General features: G+C 37.3%; 1 protein-coding gene across 3 annotated transcripts; it reads right to left on the reverse strand.

The window, feature by feature from the left end:
* Window positions 1-1579: 1579 nt before the first annotated feature.
* LOC118883043 (lipase member N-like) lies at window positions 1580-24028 on the reverse strand. 3 transcript variants are annotated; one of them, XM_036829589.1, is made up of 11 exons: window positions 23936-24028; window positions 22555-22670; window positions 21128-21245; window positions 18824-19022; window positions 17070-17179; window positions 14526-14662; window positions 12600-12746; window positions 11088-11159; window positions 10480-10551; window positions 7247-7502; window positions 1580-1734 (listed from the first exon to the last, which is right to left on the reverse strand). In XM_036829589.1, the coding sequence occupies exons 2-10, from the start codon at window positions 22660-22662 to the stop codon at window positions 7269-7271; spliced, it is 1197 nt and encodes a 398-aa protein (XP_036685484.1). In that variant the 5' UTR covers window positions 22663-22670; window positions 23936-24028; the 3' UTR covers window positions 1580-1734; window positions 7247-7268. The 3 variants fall into 3 exon arrangements, with proteins under 3 accessions (XP_036685484.1, XP_036685486.1, XP_036685485.1); XM_036829591.1 differs by lacking the exon at window positions 12600-12746; XM_036829590.1 differs by lacking the exon at window positions 10480-10551.
* Window positions 24029-24835: the final 807 nt, after the last annotated feature.

Here is a 24835-nt window from a genome sequence, read left to right on the forward strand (position 1 = left end):
AACATATTCACAGGTTTCTGGGATTAGGACATGGACATCTTTGGGGGGGGGCAATATTCATCCTACCATAGTCTCCCTCTCAAATTTCTTTCAATCTTTTGTGTGCATCAAGAAGAAAGTCTAACTTTGGTTTATGTCTTTGTTTCTAGCACTCGCTAATCTCTCTTTCAAACAAAGAGCACATATTTAACAAAAAGAAGGCAGTTCTGAAACTCAAGTGTCCTGACTAGTCATCTAATTTATTATTAATTATCTCCTTTTTATTGTTATTATCCTCAAATTTTGGCAAATAATACTTTTTCCTCCCATTTACAGTAACTGTAGAAAGTTTCTTTTAAAAAGTTATTTAATTAAATAGGCAAATTGATTTTGAGACTTTTAAATAAGCAGTATTATAGGTGGCATACAGATGGGGCAAACATTGTGAATGAGGAATGTGAATGACTGAAGTTTGGGAAATATTGCCTTAGTAGAACACCACCCTACTTAAAATTAGGGGAGAATCAGGGAATCCAGGGATGACTCTGCCCCTCACTTTGTTTTGCATGAGGCCTCCCCTGATGAACTGATGGAATTTCCCTTCTGCCTCTGTTGACAGTTGGTTCTGTAGATGGTAGAGGGTGAGCCAGCAAGACAGGGAAAAACACCTTCCTTCTCATTCATGAAGAATGCAAATCACCAATGGAAAATCTGTGAGATATCATGCATTGGACATTGGATTAGTGTAAACCTCCTTGCAAGTCTTGCTGAGGGGTAAAGGAAAGTCCCTGCATGCAGGTGGTCTCGCTCTGGTCGATGACTATAAGTCAGGGCAACATAAGGTAGGAAAGGGCCAGGTCCATAGGACAAGGAGCAATAAAGAACTACAGAGTTTAGACAGGGAGATGACCCCTTCAGCTTGAAGGTAGAGGGGATGGGTGAAAATGGAATAGAGGGAGAATGGGGAGGATCAAGGAACTCTTCATCGTGAAGACAGTTTTTCTCCAGGAATTTCCCCAGGAGGCGTTTGAGGTGGCGGCTTCATCATTGCCAACACTTTAGGTTTTCCCTTGATGCCATCCTCAGTATTAGAAAAGTTTCCTGAGTACCTTCCCAGACTTGCTCATAATGTTCTGATACAAAACTGGAGTTTAATTTCCTCTTTGTTAAAGTCATAAGATATCTTAGATCATGGGTCTTCTGTTATTAAAAGATTATAAAAGTTTTTCTTTGCCTTTTATGTAATCTGCCTAAGAAGCAAAGATTCTATGTCATATTAAATATTTCCTGTACTTCATATTGTCGTTATCAGATCTTTGCTTACTTAGAAAAACTAAGTCCTTTCAATAAAAGAATAGTTTTTTAAAAACTTGTAATTTTCTGTATTTGCCTTTCAAACCTTAAATAACTGGATATACGGATATGCATTACACCAATGTCATGCCCCCCCCCCCCAAATCTATTTAAAGACATTACCTAGTATTAAACAATTTTAATAACATTTGCATTTCCTAATTTTCCATCATACACGTATATTATTTTTATAGTATGAATAGTATTGTTTCATTATAACTGTAAACATAAAACTTATCACCACATAGCCTTATGATAAGTCTTGTACAGTATGTGGTTAGTAATTTTCCCTTTGCTCCACCCCAATGCTGATTTGTTGGCTTCTGTTTTCAATGTGCAGAGCTTCTCCATCCCACACTGTTGATGACATGCTTTGACAGTCTGGGACCAGGTGTTCATTACCTATAACAGAGCACATCAATATCTTGTAATCTCTAAATGTCAGATTAAAATATGAGTGGAGAATGGTGTAGTAAGTCAATGGAAGCTTTTAGAGAACTGACATTTCCCTCTAGGTCCGTATATATGTTAGAGATGGTATCAGCACAGAATTCAGCTTTGGGTGAGACTAGGAATTAATTCAAATTAATGAATCCTAATTGAGTGTTTTCTGTTGTCAAGTCCCCTTGCTGAAAGCAATGAAAAGTTAAAACATAAAGCTAAAACTTGGAAACAACTCAGAGGTACTCCAGTGGGTGAATGGTTAAATAAACCATAGCGGATCCATACTGTAGAATATTACTCAGCAATAAAAAGGAACAAACATACAGGTTAACAGTTTGGATGGATCTCAAGGGCATTGCTTTGAGAGAAAAAGCCAACATCAAAAGGTCACATACTGCATGATTCCATTTATACAACATTATAGAGATGGAGAACAGATTAGTGGTTGCCAGGGGTTAGGTCCAAGGAGGGATGGGGGGTGATGGGAGTGGTTGTTGACTATAAGTGGATAGCATGAGGGAAATTTTTGTGGTATCAGACAGTTCTATATCTTAATTGCAATAGTGGTTACACAACCTACACATAAGATTACACTGAACTGTACACACCCACACACACGCTCGCACGCACACACGCACACAAGTGCGTATAAAACTGGTGAAATCTGAATAAACTCTGGATTGTACCAAGGTCAATTTCATGGCTTTGAGAGTATGCTATAGTTATGTAAGATGTTACCTTTGGGGGAAACAGTGAAGAGTAGGTGGCACCTCTCTGTACTATTTTTGCAATTTCCCACCAATCTATATCATTTCAAAATAAAAAGTTTTTAAAAAGTTAAAAGATAAGAAAGACATCACTCCTGTCCTCTTCCTAAAATTTATTAGGAAGATAGATTTACACAAAACTCTTCAAAGAGATAATTCTGGAACATAACAAAAAAGATTTATTAAGAGGAACTATTAATTTTGGAGCATGAGGTTCAGGAAAAACTTTTCAGATATGGTGGTGTTTTGGCCAGACCTTGGAAGATGTGGGTAAGCTTCCCATGGGAGGAGAATGGGGAAGTGGTTGGAGCTGAGCAAGGCCCCTGATGGTCAAATATCTTCCTAGCTTTTGGATTAATGAGTCTCAGAAAGCCATTATTTTAGTCTGGTTTCACCTCTCTGAAACTGATTACACTTCCTGAAAGAAATTCACCAAAGAATTTACATTTGACATGAATTTGCATTGATTGAAATTAATGTTATCACTTACCTGTTCCATTAAAAAATATCAGTGAGTTGTTTAAGCTTGGGAAACTATAGTAATATAATGAGCCTGTTATGGGGTTGTGAGCATGAGTTTCTTGCTTCGCATAAATGCAAGGTTAAGACAAAAAGGAGAAACATTGCCAAAATTTCCATAAATTTGTATTACAAAGTCTGTAGCCAAGTTCCTCATCCATGATGGATTGCTAGACTCTATGCCTACATGCAAGGATACTGATATTTTGGATAAAATAATGAAAATGTGTTATAATTGACTTGACTGGAAATCTTACACTCATCTCAATTTTTTACCAGCTTTATTGAGATACAGTTGACATTTAACATTGCGTAAGTTTAAGGTATACATTGTGATGATTTGATATGCCTATATATTGTGAAATGTTTACCACAAATAAGGTTAGCTAACACATCCTTCACCTCACATAATTACCATTTTGTTGCTACAGTGAGAACATTAAAGCTCTGCTCTCATATCAACTTTCAAGTGCACAACACAGTGTTGTTAACGATAGTCACCATCCATGCTGTACATTAGATCCTCAGAACTTGTTCATCTTATAATTGAAAGTTTGTACTCTCTGATCAACATCTCCCCATTCCCGCCACCCCTCAGCCCCTGGCAACCACCATTCTACTCTCTGTCTCTATGGGTTTGATGTTTTTAGATTTCACATATAAGTGAGGTCATACAGTATTTGTCTTTCTCAACCTGACTTATTTCACTTAGTATAGTGTCCTCAAGGTCCATCCATGTTGTCACAAATGGCAGGATTTCCAAAAAGGCTGAATATTATTCCATTGTATATACATATATGAACATATATGTATGTATGTGTATATATATACATACATACATATATCACATTCTCATTACCTAAGTGTCATAGTCAATAGACACTTAGGTTGTTTCAGGTCTTGGCTATGGCAAATAATGCTGCAATGAATGTGAGTATACAGATATTCCTTCAAGATAGTGATTTCATTTTCTTTGGATATTTACCCAGAAGTAGGATTGCTAGATCATATGGTACTTCTATCCACTCATCTCAATTTGAAAGTTAGAGTTTGCAAAACAAAAAATTTAAAAATAAAAAACCATTTTCCCATCTCCTGCCTTAATTTTCCAAGTAATTTTAGTCTAGAGTAATACAAGTATGACCTCTATGGTGTTCCATATGCCATTTGAGCCCAGTTGTACAAGTATATGCTGCAGTGTGGGTTTTGGGATGTCAGACTTCCTGGGTTAAAACCATGACTCCTTCACTTACACAATCTTAGGCAAATTGACTTTTTATGCCTCAGTTTTCTTGTGTCTCAGTTTCCTCATCTGTAAAGATGACCATACCATAGTACTATCTCATGGGGTTATAAGTTTTAAAAGAGATATTTAAGGTAGAACTCTTAACCAAAAGTAAACTATCACTCTGACCTATAATAGTCAATATACTTGCTATCATATGCAGAGCTAAAGTATAAAATATGTAAAAAAGCAGTAGTATTGGTAAGAGTGGGGCATTCTTCTATATTTCTCAACTTACTGATTTAAAGTAGAAAAGCTTAAATTAAAAAAAAATTTTAAAAATGTTTTAATTCAAATATATATAAGAGGAAAAATGCACACATTATAAATATATAGCTTAATAATTTTTTATTGTGGTGAGAACATTTAACATGAAATTTACCCTCTTAACATGTTTTTTAAGTGTACAATACAGTATTCTTATCCATAGGCACAATGTACCGCAGCTCTCTAGACTTATTCAAATGGCAAACTGAAACTTTATACCTGTGATTAATAACTCCCCATTGTCCCCTACCCCCAGCTCCTGGCAATCACCATTCTGGTCTCAGCATCTATGAGTTTAACTATTTTAGATAACTCATGTATGTGGAATCATGCAGTAGTTGTCTTTCTGGCTTATTTCACTTAGCATAAAGTCCTCATGTTTCATCGATGTTATTGAATATGACAGGATTTCCTTCTTTTTGAAAGCTGAATAAAATTCCATTGTGAGATATCTATATCTATATCTATGTCTATGTCTATGTCTATATCTATATCTATATTTATATCTATCAATCACATTTTTTAATCCTTTCATCTGTCGATGGACATTTAGTTTGCTTCTCTACATTGGCTATTGTGAATAGTACTGCATTGAACATGAGAGTACTGATACCTCTTTGATATCCTGATTTCATTCCTTCTGGATAAATACCCAGAAGTGGGATTGCTGGATTATAAAGTAGTTCTATTTTTAACTTTCTGAGGAACCTCCATACTGCTTTCTATAGAGACTGCGCCATTTTGTATTCCCACTAACAATGTACAAAGGTTCCAATTTCTCCACTTCTTTGTCAACACTAGTTGTCTTTTGTTTTAATGATAATAGCCACCCTAACAGCTATGATTTGCGATTTCATGTCAACCAACAAAGTTAAAAAATATTTTCATCCAAAATTAAAATTCTACATGCTCTTTGAACCAGAATTACTGGTTCAAAGATAATTTATCCTGTAGGTATAAATGATATTTGTATAAAGTATAAACTTATGTTTGTACATTATTTTCTACAACACTGTGTGTAATTACAAAAAATCCTAATTCATCTTAATCTCTGTTAATGATGAATTTCCATGTAACCTTTAATAGTGTTCCATATGAACTGATGGGGAATGATCTCCAAGATATACTAAGTGATCAAAGCAAGACGTGGAAAAAGTATGAATAGTACGGTACAGATAGGAGAAAAAACTAAATGGGTATCTGTGGATCCATTAGAATATGCATGGCGTAGTCTGTAGAAGGATACGCAAAATATTGGTAAGAGTTAGGTGTCTTTGAAGTGGAGAGTGTAAGACAAGAGTTGGGAGAAAGAGGAAGACTTACTTTTTATTGTATTCCCTATTTTTGTCTTTTGAATTTTATGCCTATATATGGTAGAATGGAGTATCTTCCCCAATTCTGCACTACCTGTATAATAGCATTATATATCCACACTCTCTGCCATGTGGTTTGCAGCTTCCCACTGTAGGTGAAGCAGACTATTCTACCCCCCTGAGGTAAGGCTTGGTCATGTGATCTGAATTAGCCAAAGGCATGTGAACAAGCAGAGGTTCAAATATGCTAGCGTGATCTAGCTAGCCCTCTTGTGCTCTTGGCATCTGTCATGTGAAGAACATAACCCTGAGAGCTGCTAGTTCCAGAATGAAGAGAAGATGTGGAGCAGACCTGGACCCAACCCACAGCTTTGAGCCAAGCCCAGGTGATCTCAGTGTAAAATAGAGCCATACCAGCCAGACTGTGGACTTGTGAGCATAAAAAAATAAATGTTTGTTGTTGTAAGCCACTGAGTTGTTTATTACAAAGCATTGTTGTAGCAGTAGATGAATAAGACAAATCCCACAGGAGCTCTCTTAACTGACCCCCACTTAACCAGATTCTTATATTAACCAATGCCCTCTTTTCTCTCTGTAAACATATCAACCGATGTCCAATGCCTCTTAAATGTTCATAACTAGTAGGCTAATCTATTACAGCCACATCCTTCCACTTCTTCCAGTTGAGTCGTATGCTTACTAAGAGTTAGTTTTCCCCCTAGCTTGTAACAGTAAAACAAACTCCTGGAGTACTTAAATCTGGTTAGTTTTCCATTCTGCTCTTTTTTTCATGCTTGATGTGGATCAGACTTATTTCATAGCTTGTCTGTAGATGACCATATGACTATTGCGCTAATTGTGATTTCAAGAAAGCCACAAGATCACAGCCACCCGAAACATATTGCCAAATGACTCCCTTGACAAGATTTTTCTAGGCCAGCACTCGTATGCTGATATTCAATCCTTGGAAAAAGGGGATGGGGAGTGAGTATCATTTGCATGAAGCCACTATATTTATTTGAAATAAGAAAGAGAAAGGCCTCTTTTAACTCCTCCCTGAAGTGCACAGTTAGTAGAGAAGAGTTTACTAGGGCTTAGATGAAAAAATGGACCTAGCCCTGACTGAGGGGAAGATTCTAAGATTTCAGATGTGGACATTTCTTAGAGAAAGAGCAGCACAGTAGATATAATTCCTAGCTGGGATGCCGTGATAAGGGAAAACCTCAGCGACAGCAACAAGGTGAAGGATGCTGGAGTAGAACTCACTGCTGATGAGTATTTTCCCCAAAGCCTCTTATGGGCTTGGAAGCAACTTTTACCTGAAGAGTAGATGTATTGCAGTCAGGGAAATGACTTCATCAAATCTATGATTTTACTGTACACACGTTGAGCAGCATCGAGGCCCCAGATGAAATCAAAGTGGTTCCAATCTGGCAATAGGTTGAAGTAATGGAGATTCCTGATTTGGGGGAGTATCCTGGTTACATCCCGGGGTGTTACAAGGACATCTTTTCCACCAACCCAAATAGCAGTAGGCACTTTCATGGCAGTCAGGTCATATAGTGGGGGACGACTCTATGGAAGAGAGAGAAAGTGCATTCATGAGCGGAAGCTCCTCAGAGCAACAACTGACTTCAAATAAATAGAGACTACTGAATCTTTACTATGACCAAAGGAAGAAAGCATGCAATGGGCTCTATATTCAAGGAGTGTGAAGGAACAAGGCAAGATGGCTAAATAAACTTCTGTAAACAATGTAGGGTATATTAAATGCTATAAAACATTCCCCAAATGCAATGGAAGTGAAGACAAAGAAGAAATTATTTCCAACTGGGACTTCATATAAAGAGCAGTCATTTGAAATGACTCTTGAGGAATGGTTGGATTTTACAGACAAGGATGAAGGTGGCAGGGCTTTCCAGCAGGCAGGAATAGCATGTATGCCATGGTCAGGAATGGCAAGCTGTCCAGTGTACCCAGAAAAGAAAATATGTAAGGGAATACTGTAGGATATAAGATTGGAGACAGTCAAGGTCTAAATGAAAGGCTGAGGCAGCTGGGCAGCTTTCAGAAGTTTTGGAGACAAGGCAAGTTCATTTCTCAGAGCTCTGTCTTAGGATGATTGTATAGGTATCAGTTTGTGGGATGACTTGAAGAATAAATAGGTTGGAAATGGGTCCTGAAAAAAATCTAGACAAGCAGTTTGGATGATCCACATAAGGGGGTAACTGAAGCTATAAGGATGGCTAAATTCTCCAAAGACAAAGGGGAGAGAGATTTGAAGAATTTTGGAGGAATTCTGACAATTTGAGAGCAGTGGGGGACAGAGAGTAGCCAGTCAGAGGACAAAGGGAGCAATCAAAAAGGGAAGGAAAAAAATCAGAGATCGTTATATTATGGAAGTCCAAATCAGCGGGGTGAGTTGCAAGGAGACTGTGGTAACTAACACAAGATATAGGTGAGAATAGGCAATTATATTTGGCAATTAAAAGCCACAAGCAACTTTAAATAGAGTAGCTATAATAAGAAGATGAAGACCAAAACTACATTTTCCAGGGTTCAGGAGTGAGTGGAGAAGTGGAGATACTTCTCCACTTCCCTTTTAAATATTAAAAAATGTTGATAAAAACAGAGTGATGGAAGGATGACTTGATAGAATTGATGGGTTGACGGAAGGTTTTTTGTTTGTTTTTCATAAGGGATAGGAGTTCATTTAAGATAATAAGAGAAGCCAGTAAGAAGATATGAGAAGAGATGGGGTCGAGGGCACAAGATCAGGATAACTTGGATAATAAGAGGACCTTCATTTTCTGAGAGTGAAAGGAAGGAGAGAATCAAGAAGACAGAGATTTTAAGGTGGATTAGAGGGAAGTTAAAAAATTTCATTCATGCAACAAACAAGTATTAAGGGGCCAGTAAGTTCCTGGTACTCTGCCAGGTGAGACAATACTGGTGAACAAAAGAGAAGGAAATTCCTACCCTCATGAGGCTTACATGGGTTAATCCTCTTATTCTTAAAAAAACATAGAGTGGACAAAGAGATTGTGCTGGGAACTTAAGGAGAGGACAAACTGTTGATACTTCTGAATGTAATAAAAATTGGCTTCCAATGATCTAAAATTACAAACAAATAAAACAGGATTGACCTGGAGTAGGGTAGGACCAGCTAGCTAACTGTGTGTAAATTCTGAGGCCATTTACACTCTCAATACTTGTCATCATGTTGTACACTTCAATCTTAAATATTTTTTGGTCAGTTTTACCTCAATAAAGCTGAACTTGACAATAATGGTCTTATGTGTGTGTGTGTTTTTTGTTTTATTTTCTTGTAAATGTAAACAATATATAACTATAACATACTCATTACAATAATGACAGAAAGCAAATGTATGTAAAATCCAAAATGAGAGCCTCCTTTACTCTTTCATGTCCATCCACTTCACTCTTCCTTTCTTCCCCTTTTTGAAAGTTATCACTTTAACATTTGCTGTTTATTTATTTTCTGGCCTTTTTCTAAGCATTTGCAAATATATGCATTTGTAAATATACATTGTCTGAGGAGCAGGAAAAAACCTTTGCGGGTAATGAAAATATTCAATATCTTGCTTGTGATGTGGCTATATGAATGAATATATTTGTCAAAACTCACTGAGTTAGACACATAAAATCAGTGAATTTTACTGTATGTAAATCACACCTTAAGCTGATTAAAAATAATAATAAAATTATATATAGCTCTCATTGTCTTAAGGGCTAGTAGAATCATTTCTCTAAAAATTCAATCCATTACTGAGAAATTGACTGGTCTGATTGACTGATTTGATGTTCAGAAACAATTTCATCGATCTATGTTTGCAGTAATAGCCTTAAATATGTCAGTCTGGGAAAACATCAGAAAAATGTGCTTAGTTCATACTGAGAAGCCCAGCCCCTGACTTAGAAAAAGGAAGGTGGCAACAGGATTGATTAAAAGTATAGGAAGGGTAAATGAGTCTATAAATTTTGGTGCGTAAAGTTAGAGGGAAAAAGTTGCCTTAAGATTCAACACTTCATGGGTGGAAAATTCTCTTTTATGTGTAATCCTAGTTTTCTTCTGTTGGTATCAAGAAGCGTGTATTCATTTACTCTGTAAATTTTTATAGATTTTTATAAAACAATTTTCATTATTATGCAGCCATTAAAAATAATGTTTAAAAAAACCCCTCAGTAACATTGGTTATGTTTTGCTATGACTGTAAATAAAAAAGCAAGATTGAAAGTTGTGGAAAAGCAGTGATGTTGAGATTGGAATAAATGTAATAAAATATTGATACATCTACTATAGTTATCTCTGGGTGGAGGGATTATAAATGACTTAACTCCCTTAGTATATAATTCTTTTATTTCCAGATTTTCTGAAATGAATACATATTAAAACTAGACTTAAAAAAAAAAATCTCTATCAACCAATGTGAATGAGACCAATTGCCAGCTAGGATTCTTTTTACTCTCAAATAATTTATCATTGTAAGTTTTCAAAGCCACCCTTCTGGGGTCACTCTGAAGAGCTCACCTGATTGTAATGATGCATGTTCTCAGCTTCACTTCCCCAGTCATAAGCTCTGAATTCATCAGATCGGTAAAGCTGAATTAAATGTTTTATAGAAAAATAATATTCACAGTAAGAATCATGATTGTTAACAGCAAATCTTAGGAAAGCACTGTACGCTGGGAAGAAAATAAGGCTTCGGGATCACCAGAAAGATATCAATAAATTTTACCAGTATGAAAAACAAGGTCGACAGAAAGTGATGCAAAGATCTCCTTGGTTTGAAGGAAAAGCTAGTGGAAAACCAAGCCTCATTGGGGGGAAATCAAATCTCAGGTATTTCTCTCTCTGGGGAAGGCTCAGTTCTCCTGAGACTCTCCCAGTTTACCTTTTGTTTCAGCTCAGGGCCTATTTTACAAGCTCTGATTTAAGATGGGGTTCATTTATGTCACCTACTTGGTCTGCCCCATCCCTTGTTCTTTCTCTTAAAATCCAGGGAAATCAAACCATAAAGATGGTGACAAGGGCAAAAAGGAAGCCAGCTGCTAAGTTTCTTAGAACAGACATGCTAACTCTGTCCTTTTGTATATAAAGAAAATTAAGGGAATAGTTTTCCATGACAAAGACCCTACCTGTTTTATATGCAGGATGTTCTGTATTGACGATCCAGTGGGAGAATGGGACATATACACATCCATTCGGCTCTGAAGGAAAGAGGACACGTATTACAGCATTAATCACCCAACGAAAAAACTATGCCTTTCAGAAGCAGATCATAATTATGCTAAGAACTAATAAACAAATATTGCGGTTTTGAAAATGGCAAGGAAGAATCATCTAGATAATTACAAATTCATGTCAGGCACTTGAATGTGGGTGAACCATGGGCTGACTGGTGGCATGGGCTGCTTGAGAGCAAACCTGCATCAGCTCTGAAGCTGTAGGATAATTTGCTTATTTTGAAGCAGAAGCAACAGTGGACATGGAGCAAAGCAACCAAGAAAGGCACTCTGTGCAAGTGCATGTGTGTGGGGCTGCGGGTGTGTGTGTGCACAGATGTGATGGTCACAGATCAATAGATCAAAAATCCTGGAGTTCAGGACCTAACTTTGTTAATGATAAGCTTTGTGACTTTGGGAAGTTATTTATCATCTTTGAGTTTCTGTATTTTCATCTATTAAATGGACATGCTAAAAATCATACTACCAATTTGCTGTGCTCTTGTAAGGAAGAAATAAAATACTGCAAAAAAAAGCTAAAAATCAATCACTTCCATGTGTACTGTACTTCAATCTTCATAAATATAATAGAGATGAAAATTGTAGACATAAAATAGTACTGATAATTGTATGTATAGAATATAATGGAACAAATCAAGGAAACTATTAAAAATCTTTACTTTTGAAGAAGCAGGCTTTGAACAATTGTTCCTCAAGGTTTTTGGTCTAACACAACTTATCCTCTTAAAGAATGTGGGCTGGGTGGCTGGCCGAGAAAAGCTATTTTGGAACTAGCTTCACTGTAACAGTCTCGCTGGCTGCCATTTGGAATATGACAGAGATAACTACTCAGCCACACTGGTCTTTAGTCTGAACTCCTCCTCCTCCTTGAATTCTCAGTAACAGGAAACAAGGAGTTGATGAAACAGGACTTCTGCTCTTTCATAGGAAAGGGATTACACTCCATTCCATTCTGTCTTGTATGTTCCAAGTTAAATGATGAATTTTATTTGAGGTTAAATTCACCCAACAAGTGAAGGCATACATGGAATAAATTTAATGCTTGTATGTACTTCTTTTCTAGGATCTTATTTTATTTTTTAATGCACTGTGTTGTACTGAAATAAAATCAAGTTGACTGTAGTTAAGTGGTGGCTGATTGTGAACATGTGAAACCACTACCTATTGTGGAACAACTATTTTCTTAAATTTGACCAGGTATGAAAGGATGAAGCTGCCTATTGTCTTCCTCAGTCTTCACATTCATGGTCCATTGAATATCTAATCTTCTATGCATAGCAAATCTCTGCCCTTAAGTTTAGAATGCCACATTAATTTATGTAGTATAATAGATACATCAAAATGAATCAAAGAAAAGCTGGAATTTCTAAAAGCATCAAATGGCCCCAGAATCATTATACATACCATGTTCACATTTTTCATGTTGAATCCGGCCCATAAAGACATAAATTCAATACATATCACCCGTAATATTATATTGTTGCAGATTTTGGTAGAAGGTGACTTCCTTATTTTATTTTCTAAAAAGAAACCTTTGGTACCAAAAAGCCTCTGTAAAAATAAAAAATAATTATTCTTTCGAGGACCATTTTCAGACTTCTTGACATTCCATTCATCCCAGGAATGAGAATTCTCGGGGCTCTACTTATATTTGTATATTTATTTGCTGTTTTGGTCAAGGAGATCAAGTCATTCAGGAAAATTTACTATTTATGAATTGGTCTCCACCCAGCTAATATCATCAAACATAAATTACAAGGAGACTGCAGTAAGGACCCTCAACCTCAAATTAGCTAATTTCTCCATGGTGAAGCTCCCCCACATTCTGTCCAATCAGCGATTGCCTGTATTTCTCTTTAAATGGCAAGAAAGGTAGAGCAGTTTCTCCTTAAGGTCAAATATTGCCTTGAATAGGAAGGAAAAGCAGGGTTTTTCCCTATTACTTGTGTACACATCACCTTTCTGGTAGTGTTCCAGAGTAGCCAGCTTTTGTGCTGAAAGGTAGAGGATGGAGTACTGAAGGGAGGGTGCCACTGGACAGAAAAACAATTGATGTCTTGGGAGGCAGCATAGTTAAAACTTCTAGGGCTTTTGGAAAAGCAAGCTTGGGCGGGCATCTCTGATGAGAGGACTGGAGCTTCTAGGGGCAACGGATATTATGAAATGGGGGGTGGGCCAGAGAATGGGACTTAAAGTGGCGGGAAGTTTGACAGTAGAGGATAAGAAACTGAGATAAGTCAGGGACAATATGTGCCTCAGACCCGACCTATGTAGGCAAAGCCTCACATATGCAAAACTGGTGTATTTAGAAATAGGTGTCTATCTCTGAATTTAATTCAACTAATTTGTCTGCTCAACTCTGCCCAAATGTAGTAAATATCTAAAACTAACTGATGTCGGCACACTTTAAAATAGAACTATCAACGACAAAAAAGGGAAGTTACATCACTTGAGCTTACTAAACAATACCAAAAAACTACTATCAAACCAATCATTAGGCCTCATGGAAGTTCTTCCTTGTGTTAGCTCACAAATACTTTTTTTCCCATTTCTACCTCTTCACCTCAAACCAGGACCTCATTTTATATATGAATTATTGTGATACCCTAATTGGTCTCCTTGACTTCATTTTGGCCAAAATTTATTCTATCCTTTGCCCCAAATTTGAGGGGCAATCTTGATAAAATACTATGTTCATTGTGGCAATGACCTTTTTAGAGAAACAAAAAGCAAACAGAAAAAAACTTTCAAAGAATAAAATCCCAAACTCACAACTGACCATCAAACTACTTTTCCAACCATTGGAAAATAACCAATAAATACTTAAATAAATAATTCAGCTCTAAGACATTTACGCTTTGGAATCTTAGCTTCAGTAAATTAGAGCAAGCTCCCATATGGGAAGGGTTATATTATTCAGGCTTTTCTAACATCAAAGTCAGGGATATCAGTGATCACATGTAACTTGGAAAATGTCTTCCATTTGGGCACTGTGAATTCATTGACATGCCCAGGGGAATAAGAATGGAACAAGGAAACTTGTGAGTAGATCTTAAACTGACACGGCAGTCAGCTCAGTTAGAAATTCTGATTTATACTCAGGTCTGTTAATAACTGAGTATAGTGAATTGTATATGGGAGCTGTAGACATTGTGGCATAGACAAACACACACAAGGGCACATACACTCCAAGCACATGATCCCAGAGTCTGGTTTCTACAGATTTCATCTAAATGTCCTACTTTTGTTTCATAATAGATTTTAAAATAATAAGGATCTATCATCCAAAAGGAGATTCTCATATACTTTTTGGCAAAAGGAAGCGCCTACCTTGACTGAGGAACTTGAAAGTAGGAAAAAACTGGTAAAAATGCCCGTGGGGTATTTGAGTGAGATCACAGGACTCAAGGCAAAATTCATTTTGATTCTTTGTGCCAGTTCAGGCATGGTGGCAAAGGCTGCAAACCCTGAGAGAACAGGAGACAAGACAATCTTGTAAAAATTAGAAGTATTTAGGCAATGTTTCTACTAACAAAAGTGGGACTCTGCTTTGTCATTTTTATCCTTTTACTGCATTGATCTTGGGGATGAATTGGGAAACTCTTCTAAGTTATCCTGCAAAGTTAATCTGCCTTCAGCCCTCTCTGCTCTCAAGTCTCCATTTTTCTCTTATTCTGGACAATTTAACTGGGTTGGGGAAAGTGAAGGATAAGTTGCTGAAGCAACTCCTGCCAAGTAAACTGGGGACACCTTCACTTCCCAAGCGTGGGGTAAGTGCTGGCAATATTGTCACTTTACCACCAACTCTGAGATGTCAGAGTGAGTCACAGAGCCTCTAGAAATAAATAATCAGTTCATGGGAGGTGAATCAATCAGCTCTTTCTGCACTATCGTCCAGTTATTCCACAGTTTTTCTTTCTCACAGTCGAATGAGATTTCATTGCTCTCAGTGCTTCACTGGATGCTTACCAAAACCTCTGGAATCTTCCCTGCATCCAAAAGGGAATGGGCTTTCCCTCAGTCCACCATGGTCCCAGTAAGGACCATATGTCTCCATTTGCTCTGATTGTTCAGTAATAGCATTGCATCCATATCTAGCACTCTGAGGTTGAGGGCAGGGATCAGCCTCACACAGGAAAGGCTATGTGGAGGATCTCTGTGTTTTGGTTCCCTGAGGTACTTTCCTGGGCCCCCCTCCACTGTGTGTGTGTGTGTGTGTGTGTGTGTGTGTGTGTGTGTGTGTGTACATAGCCATAGCAGGGGTTTTTTTTCTTCTGAACTTCTTGTTGAAATATTGAAACTCTCTTAGCCAGAAAAGGAACTGGCTGAGTAATTGATACAAAGACTGAAACAGGCATAATTGTTCCCCCTAGAAGATGTCTAGAAATGTGTGGAGGTGAGTTTTTGATGGTCATACTGACTGGGGAGCCCAACTATTATTTAAGGGGCTAGGGCCTGACTTGTTAAATGTCCTATAAAGAGTAGGCCCTTCCCACATAACAAAAATTTCTCTGCTCAAAAGGCAAATAGTGCTCACCGAAAAATTTCATGCCCTAAATGTAACGCAGAGCCCTGATGATCAAATTTACTGTTTTCTCTGCTAATCAGATATGAGAGCATATCTAAGTCCTATCCACTTTTCAAGACACCACTCAAGTCATCCTTCTCTCTACAGTTTCTCCACAGCGCCCAAGCACCCCATCGGTGAAGTCAAAGTGACCTGGTTTGAATTTATGTGCCACCTCTTATGTATTAAGAGATTTTGAAGGAGCCACTTAATTTCTATGAACTTCTGTTTCCTTTTCTATGAGATGGAAATAATAATGGTAGGATTGTTCTGACGCTTAGACAGAGAGATTGTAGGAAAGGTCCTGAACAGAGGACCCTAAACATAGTAAAGTCTCCTAAGTCTTAGCTATTACGGTGTAATTATTTTCCTGTTAGTGACAGTTTTTTGGGGAGTGGGGTTGGGTCCCCTGATTAGTTCTTTTAGTGTATTTGCTCTCATGCTCACTGCCTAGTCTAAATTTTAAGCTGCCTATCAGTACAAAGCACTGGTAAACACCTATTTGCTCCTGATGGTAATGGTGATAATGAGACTACTGTAGGAATATTTATTGTCTCTTGCACAGTTTCACCCAAACTAAAATACTGCATTTTCATATAACCCAGTCTCTTAAAACTGGAAACTTTAGTGGAAGATTACTAACAAATTTATATTTTTAATAGTATGGGTTCCTTTAAATTTTTATTTGGAACTAGACTATTGATTTCTTTTAAAAAAATCTAGGAACCACACATTCAAAGTACATTTCCTGGACTTTTAAAAAAATCTATATAGTGCTTACAATTAATTGCTACTCCATAAATATTAAATCATACACTAAATGGATAAGCCCAGTTGATTTATTGTAGGAAGCTTTTGTGGCCTGATTCACAAACAAAATGTTACCATACCTTTTCAATTTGTTCAAATATGAGTATAAGCCCCTCTTTTTTATTTTTTAAAATTCCATGTTTGATATTGATAATGATATTTCATGGCATTTGGCTTTACTTTTTCAGCTTGGAGGAGATCTAGAGACTTACTCTTTGGAAATACCTGTTTGGATTTTGAGCACACATTATTCCTGGGAAATTACATCACCATTACAAATGTGTTGCGGTGACCGGAAATAGATGAAAGGCTCGTCCTACATACTCACAGTCTCTGGAATTCAGGCTCACAGCCACTTAGGGCACTAGGGTTATGTGTCCAACACAGGACAGAGAATTAAGGACACCATAAATGTAAAACAGTTACTCTGTTCCAATTCAAAGGTGAACTTTTGCATGGCTCTGACCCTTGTAAAGTGTTGACCCTTGTAAACATACCTATTGTAGTACCAAGTGAATGTCCAATGAAATACAACTTCTCTTGACCAGTTTTGTTTACAATGAAGTCTATTATTCCTGGGAGATCATATTTGGCCATTTCATCAAAGCTGAAAAATAAAACAGAAACTTATAAATATTCCCAAGTAAGTTCAAAACTCAGAGCACTTGCTTTTTTATTTTTTACACACAGAATTCTGTGCTGTCCACTTACTTGGTTTGTATTTCATTATTTATTCAGTTACATATAGGCTATTGTAGCTTTTCTTTGTTGCACTTATATGTGTTACTTTCTGATAACAGGAATGATTTGAGACTTGTGTAAACTACATTATCTGAAGTTTAATCTTGTCATTCTTCCTTTTTGTTCCCTTCTCTTGCATTTCTTTTGCTGTCCTTTCCCTACCTGGTTTGCATGCCTCTACTTCAGTCTCCCCCAGGGAACTTCAAGACTCTTAGGGCCACTTAATACCCAGCTTTGGAAACAGAACTGGTTGTAAATCATGATTCCACCATGTGCTAGCTGAGTAACTTTCCATAAGTTACTTAAATGCTCTGAGCTTAAGTTTCCTTATCTGTGAAATGAACATGATAATGCTATATGGCAGGGCTGCTATAGGGGTTGGATTAAAGGAATGACTTTGGCTGCTATTAGACACTCAGTCAGATGTTGCTATTATTAATATTTCTGTCCATATAGAGATATATTCAATATATGCCAAAATCCTATAGTACCAGTTCAACCAACATTAATACAAGAGAACAAAAAAGGCCTAAATAACATATAGTAGAATTAGGTACCTCAGGAACTAAGGGCCTGCTTATTAGAAGAACATGAGAGGAAATATAGATTGGTACTCTCCAGTATAAGAGAATGGCTGTGATGTCTTATAGTAAATAAGCTCCAAGCTCCCAGCCAAGGACCAACCACACAAAATATTTCCCAATGCTTGACCTGGGGCAAAAGGTCTGACCCTAACAATTTCATCTATTCTTTCTTTCCTTCCAACTTGTCAGTGGGTACTGAATATTTCATTAATATGGTTTTGCTCTAGCAGCAGGTTTTAAACCAACAGGGAGTTTAAGCCTGAGAAAGAATGTCCACTGCAGGCATCAGCCTGTCCTTTGGTGACAGCAGAAAACACTTTCATTAAAAGAAGCAGTCAGCATATCAAAAGATTCTTTTCTATTGCCTATTAACAAAGTTTTAAAGATCTCATGTTAAAGCTTTCCTGAGAATGGTATTCTATACATTCTCAACCACAGTTTCTGTAGGTAAAATATGGTACTGATACACATCTTCTTTGCAAAACTGATTGGCTGTCCAAGAGAAAAGACTTGTAATAGCATCACTAGGATAAACATAAGCTTCATGAGGGCAGAGACTTTGTTCACTCTTGAATGCTCAGGGCCTAGAACAGTGCATAGAGTAGGCACTCAATAAACATTGGTTGAGTGAGTGCATACTTTGGTCACAGGAATTTCCTAAGCTGTCCCTTGGGGCATACTTATAATGTATAGTATTGGAGAGAATTGTATGTTAAAATGACCCTGTTGAAATGATATAATTCGCTTGTTGGAGAATCAGTGGAAATCAGAGCTTCTTGCTATTTATTTCCTTCAAGATGTTAATAGAAATTACAAGGAGCTTTGTGACTCCAAGTATCATACATTATTGTTAATACCACCCACACTATTAGATTTAAAGGACTTGTCTCAAATTGCCTTCATGAACTTTCATAGATATAGTTTACCTAAAGGCCCAGAATTCCTCTTCATTCACTGAGAGTGTTTTGTGTCTCCTTGACCAAGTGTTGCCCCGACTGTTTCCCATCCATACATCGTAACCTGCATCTGCTAGAAGGAATCCAAGGCTGCCATTGGCGTAATTCTGAAGCCAGGAGGCACTGTCTGCAAACAGAGCATGCTGCAAGTATACAACTGGCTGGGCACCTGGAAGGAGGGAGGAAGGAAGAGAGAGAAATTTATAATAAATAGAGCATCTCAGGAACATGACAGAAACACACACACACACACACACACACACACACACACACACCCCACTGGGAAAAGCAAAAACCAAAAACAGCATTCACTTTTCCCCTTGTCATTAGTGTAGAGTGTTGTAATCACGTAACAAGTTTTTTGAGCACATACTTTGTACCTGGTGTTATGCTGATTGGTTGACATGCATGAGCTTATTAAATTCTTACAATAACTCTATAAAGTAGCTCCTACTTTGAGGATCCTCATTTTATACTTGTGGAGACTTAAGGTAGTTAGGTAACTTTCCTAAGGGGTCATTCAGCTAATAAGGTACATGGGTAGGACTCAAGCCTGGTTCTGTTTCATGCCAAAGTGTGTGCTTGTAACTGCTCTGCACTATGTATTCACTTTTACATGTATTCACTATGTATTCGCTTTTACATATCTCCTGGGTTTGACTTACAAAGACATGAAGATGATCATGTTTCATGGAGTCTTATGCCTCTTCCAGGAGGAGGGGGAGGTGAGCATAAATGGACCATGACCAGTTCCTCACCAAACTTCCAGTCAAACCCCCAGCCTCTGCGCACTGAAGAATATTTGAAAACTATAGCAGTAAAATCAACTCAATGCCCTCTTGTGAACTCTCAAGTTTCTGAGGAAGAGAACCAGGATGGAAGATTCTAGAACTTAGTAGTTAAGAGCACAGGTTCTGGAGTCAGGCTTTCTGGGTTTGAATTCTGGTTCTGTCATTTGCCATTTGTGTGACTTCGAGCCTATTACATAACCTGTTTTACCTCAGTTTCATGATCTGTAAAATGATAACTATTAATAGTGCCAACTTCATAGGGTTTCTGGGAGATTTAATTGACTTAATTCATTTAAAGCATTTAGAAAGATACACCTAATAAATGTCTTTTAACTCTAAATCTTCCCCAAATTCTCCCTCCTTAAGTAGTCTTTCTTGTAAAAGTTTTCTCCTTTTATGTTTCATAGCACCTCCCTACCCCACCCCTCGCTGTGCCTAGTATTGCAAGATTTACCAAAAACAAAAACAAAGATAAATAAAACGACTCAGGATACCCTGTTAAATATGAATTTCAGATTAACAATAAATAACTTTTTCATATAAGTACATCATAAAGTGAGATTTACACGAAAAACTCATCTGCTGTTTATCAGAAATTCAACTTTAACTGGGCATCTCATATTTTAGATAGTAATCCTACCCATGTCCCACTCCCAGTTTTTATTGTGAAACTCTTGAATTCTTGAACTACATGATTTTAGCTGCCTCTGAATGTGGCTGGGAGATGAGATGATTCATGGTAAATGGTCTCATTTACCATGAATCATCTCATGGTAAATGATTTGGTAGATAAAGGTCACTGGGCCTTTGCAGATGTTTTGCTTGCTCTTCTCTCTCCCTCCTCAGGGGCTTTGCAGTTATATTTCCCCTTTTAAAGAGTGTAATTCATCTGCTTTTGCATGGCTTGTTCCACATTCTAGAATGAAGCCTTAGTAACCCCATGCTCTTTCATTGCATAAACTGTCTGTTCCTCGGTCAAAGCATACATGAATGTTAAAGTTTTCCTTCCTGGAAAAAGTTTCAGAAATGCCACTGTCATTTAATTGGGTTTTTTTTTTTTATCCTGCAGAGGGAGGCCTGTTGATTCTAGAGGGGGCAGGAGAGACTCTTGGGATACCCCACAGCCAGCTTCATACAACCCAGCCAATCTCTTTCCAACAGTGAGGAAATCCACTATTCGGAATACAGCAATTTTCCACATGAGAAATCAGTAATGAGCTAACAAAATGTAGGCTCCACCTCTGCATTTACTCCCTAAGAAGAAAGCCTGGCGGCAGTCAAGAAGATCAGTCTTGCTCTTTGTAATTTTAGGTTCTTTCCTGTCTTCAGAGAATTGGAAAAGAATGAGATTCCCTGTTAGCAATGTAAAGACTAATCCAAAATTCAAACCAATTTTGATAAATCAGTCATTGTCTTAATGAACAGTCAGCAATAAACTTTAGTCATACGCAATTCTCCTTCTCAGGAGAGACACATCTTCTACCTGTGCTCCTAGTGTCTCTTCGTCCATGGGGAATTCTGTTGACACTGAGTATGTACCCATCTTGAGTGGTGACTTTGTACTCCTCACTGGGGTAGCCATTGTAGGTGATGATTTCACTCTGCCCAGTAAAAATATGAGCGTTAGCTAAACATCTTCTCTAAAGATTATCAAAAGGAACTAGAAAAAAGCAACTAGTGTGTGCTTTTTGGGGTAAATTATCTGAAATCTGTAGCCCCAGGTAACTGTAAAATTAATTTACTACATAAAGTCTTGATAGAAAAAAAAGTAAACTATTAGAAAATGTCTGCTAGTAGTAAATTTTTCGGGGGGTTGGAGATAATATCTAGCATTGACCCACTCTTCTGACAAAACTATATTCTCAAGTCATTTGTCTTTTTTTTTTTTAAGTATACATATATATATTTGATTGAAGTATAGTTGATTTACAAAGTTGTGTTAGTTTCTGGTGTATAGCAAAGTAATTTAGTTATATATATATATATATATATATATATATATATATATACACACACATATATGTATTATATATATTATTTTTCATATTCTTTTCCATTATGGTTTATTACAGGATACTGAATATAGTTCCCTGTGCTAGACAATAGAACCTTGTTGTTTATCCATACTATATATAATAGTTTGCATCTGCTAATCCCAAACCCTCCCCTGCCCCACCCCGCAGCAACCACAAGTCTGTTCTCTACATCTGTGAGTTTGTTTCTGTTTTGTAGATAAGTTCATTTGTGTCATATTTTAGATTCCACATATAAGTGACATCATATGGTATTTGTCTTTCTCTTTCTGACTTACTTCACTTAGTATGATAATCTCTATGTCCATCAATGTAGCTGCAAATGGCATTATTTTATTCTTTTTTATGGCTGAGTAAAATTCCATTGTGTGTGTGTGTACGTGTGTGTGTGTGTGTGTGTGTGTGTGTATACCACATTTTTTTAAACTTTTTGTTTTATATAGGAGTATAGTTGATTAACAATGTTGTGTTAGTTTCAGGTATAGGGCAAAATGATTAAGTTATACATATATATGTGTCAATTGTCTTTTGAGACCCCTCTTGGTTTAAAGATAATAAAACCATAGTCCAGTAGAGGGCAGTCATATATATCATCCAGAGGGCTTAAAATAGAAATTCTTAATATTCTTAAAAATGTAAATTCAAAAGAGGAAGTTATCTATAAAAGATATAATTCTGCTTTATATTGCTAGAAATTATTACTTATTCAGCCAAAAAAGATCTACCTAGCTTAACTCTTGGAGAAATGTTAAAAATCACCCATGTTTTATGTTTTCTTATCAGAGATTTTTCTGCCATACAGGAATTTTAATATCTCACAATCAATTAATCTGCTTTATTTATTTATAAAATTTATTTGGAATTTTCCATCACTTACAATATTCATCCACACTTCAGGATTTGCTTCTTTCTCCAAATTAAAGAATCTGCCAGCATTTAAAGTTCCACAAATCAAACAGGTTGTTGTTAAAAACAGCCACATCATGTGAATGCCTGGCATAAAACATTTAATAACCACAGATTAATGTTATGTGTCAAAGTTGATTAACGAAATTAAAATATTCCCCTAATGAAAACTTGACTAACATCCTGAGAAAGCTGAGACAGTGTGGAAGGGAGTAAATACAGTGAGCTAACTCCGAGCACTATTAATCTATTTTTTTCACATAGAAATTGCCCTGACATAGTCCACTTCCAGAAATGAAATGAATTCAATCTAGTATGAAGGCTTATTTTTTGTTTTATTTTAATCCAAGTTTTTCAATTAATTTAAATCTTTGCTCACCTGTGAGTTGCCAGAACACATAAAGATTCAGAGGACAAGTTTCCATACCATGGCAAAGCTACAAGTGGAGTTATCCTCTAGTCTCATCCAGCAACCCCCCAAAACAACAAGAGCAACGAACAACGAAGCATCAAACAAACAGACTTATGATCAGTTTTAAGGGATGTGATTATTTTTCTTGTGGACGCCCAAAGGCAAATTTTGCACATTTAAATGTGCAATGTCTCTTCCTTGGCACGGCTTAAAAGCATGTCTCCTCAAACCAGCCTGACCATAATCACAATGCAGATTACTCATCATAGTGGAGGTGCAGTCCAATGGCCTGAGTTTGAAGTCCAGCCCCACCATGAACAAGATTTCTGACCTTGGGCAAGTTATTCAGTAGCTTTGTCTCCTGGTTTTCTCGCTGGTAGCATTAGGATAACAATGTAACCTACCTTATAGGGCTGTAGGGAGGATTAAGTGACACACAAAGCACTAAGCCCAGTGTGAGCTTTCACTATTTTTTTAAAATCTAAGAACGAACAAGAGAATAACATCAGAGAGGCTTTACTGTAACAAATTAATGACAGACTTCTAGAAATTCAGAATTTACTTTTGAAGTGAAATAGCTTTCCATAAATTTGCTATCTGGATGAAGATGATTTTACTTCTGTAAATGTTATATAATTAAAAACATTTAGAAACTAATAACTAATATCTATTGAGGGCTTAGCTTGTGTCAGACACTGTTCTAAATGCTTCACATCGTGTTATTTAAACCTCAGAGAAATGCCAGAAAGCAGCTACTCTTATCATTCTCGTTTTGTCAATGAAATTAACAGAGGCTTAGAGAGATGAAAGATCTGCCCAAGGTTACAGAACAGAGAGGTGACAGAACTAGGACAGGAACAAAGGCAGCCTCAGCACAGAGCCCTTACACCTGGCTACCACTCCCAACCTGTCTCCCGATTGTTATAAATCTTGATCTTACCTAGTTAGGTGAACTTCCCTTGTTCCTGAGGACTCTCAGTGATGAAGAACTTCTGAAATTTTGCATGTGACAAAATGAAGAATGAGATATGACTGAAGTTAGAAACTAGAGAAATGAGAGACAGGAAGCCCATGGAAATGAAGAAACCCTGGACAGTGACACATGCCTAGGGACAAATAACCAGTTTGACTGAATCCTCCACGTTTCCACAGAGTGTCTGTCACCGTTGGGAGGGTTCAGACACATTTTCAAAACAAGGGGTCAAAAGTGGAAGTATGTACTCAGGATCCTAAGACAAAATCAGAGTTAACAATATCTACCTTCTCAACACCAGAGTTCATTATGAGAGTTAACTGAAGCAATGTTTGTGAACCTACTGATGTCAACCATGTAATGTGCAGGAAAGTGATTGATTATAACTCCGTTGAGAAGTTGAGGCCAGCCTGACTCACTTTTGAGGCCAGAAAGGGTTTGGAACTAGCAGAGGAAACAAAATCCTTAGGCCAAAGGGATTCGACCTGCTGTTAACTTTGGCATAGAGACCTGAGGAGAATGAAGACATTTTAGCTCTAAGTGTTGCCAACAAATTTTGGCTCCCTGTGAACTGATGCCGAATAGAAATATGGAGACAGAGATTTGGAGGATAAGAAATAGAGAGGCTTTTTATTTTCCTTGCCAGGCAAAGGGAAGACCCAGTAGGCTAGCACCTCAAGAACTGTGCCCCCCTTTCCTGCGGAATTACAGGGATTCTTATAGGGAAGTTCGCAGTCCGAAGTGAGTGATAAGCATCAAAATGGTGAACGTCTTGCATTCTTCTTCTTCTTGCATTATTTCAAAACAGTCACTGCTGGAGTCGGGCAACCTAGTAATTGGGTCCGGTAGTCTCTGGGTTAACGGTCT

Source organism: Balaenoptera musculus, chromosome 16 (genome assembly GCF_009873245.2).
Source record: "Balaenoptera musculus isolate JJ_BM4_2016_0621 chromosome 16, mBalMus1.pri.v3, whole genome shotgun sequence".
Taxonomy (NCBI): domain Eukaryota; kingdom Metazoa; phylum Chordata; class Mammalia; order Artiodactyla; family Balaenopteridae; genus Balaenoptera; species Balaenoptera musculus.

Excerpts from the sequence above, each read along its gene's own strand:
- LOC118883043 (XM_036829589.1), bottom strand. The coding sequence starts at position 22,662 with ATGATGTGGCTGTTTTTAACAACAACCTGTTTGATTTGTGGAACTTTA. Across the intron at positions 12,747-14,525 it reads TTTCAAGTTCCTCAGTCAAG|AGGCTTTTTGGTACCAAAGG; the intron begins GTAGGCGCTTCC and ends TTATTTTTACAG. Across the intron at positions 11,160-12,599 it reads ACATGAAAAATGTGAACATG|AGCCGAATGGATGTGTATAT; the intron begins GTATGTATAATG and ends TCTTTCCTTCAG.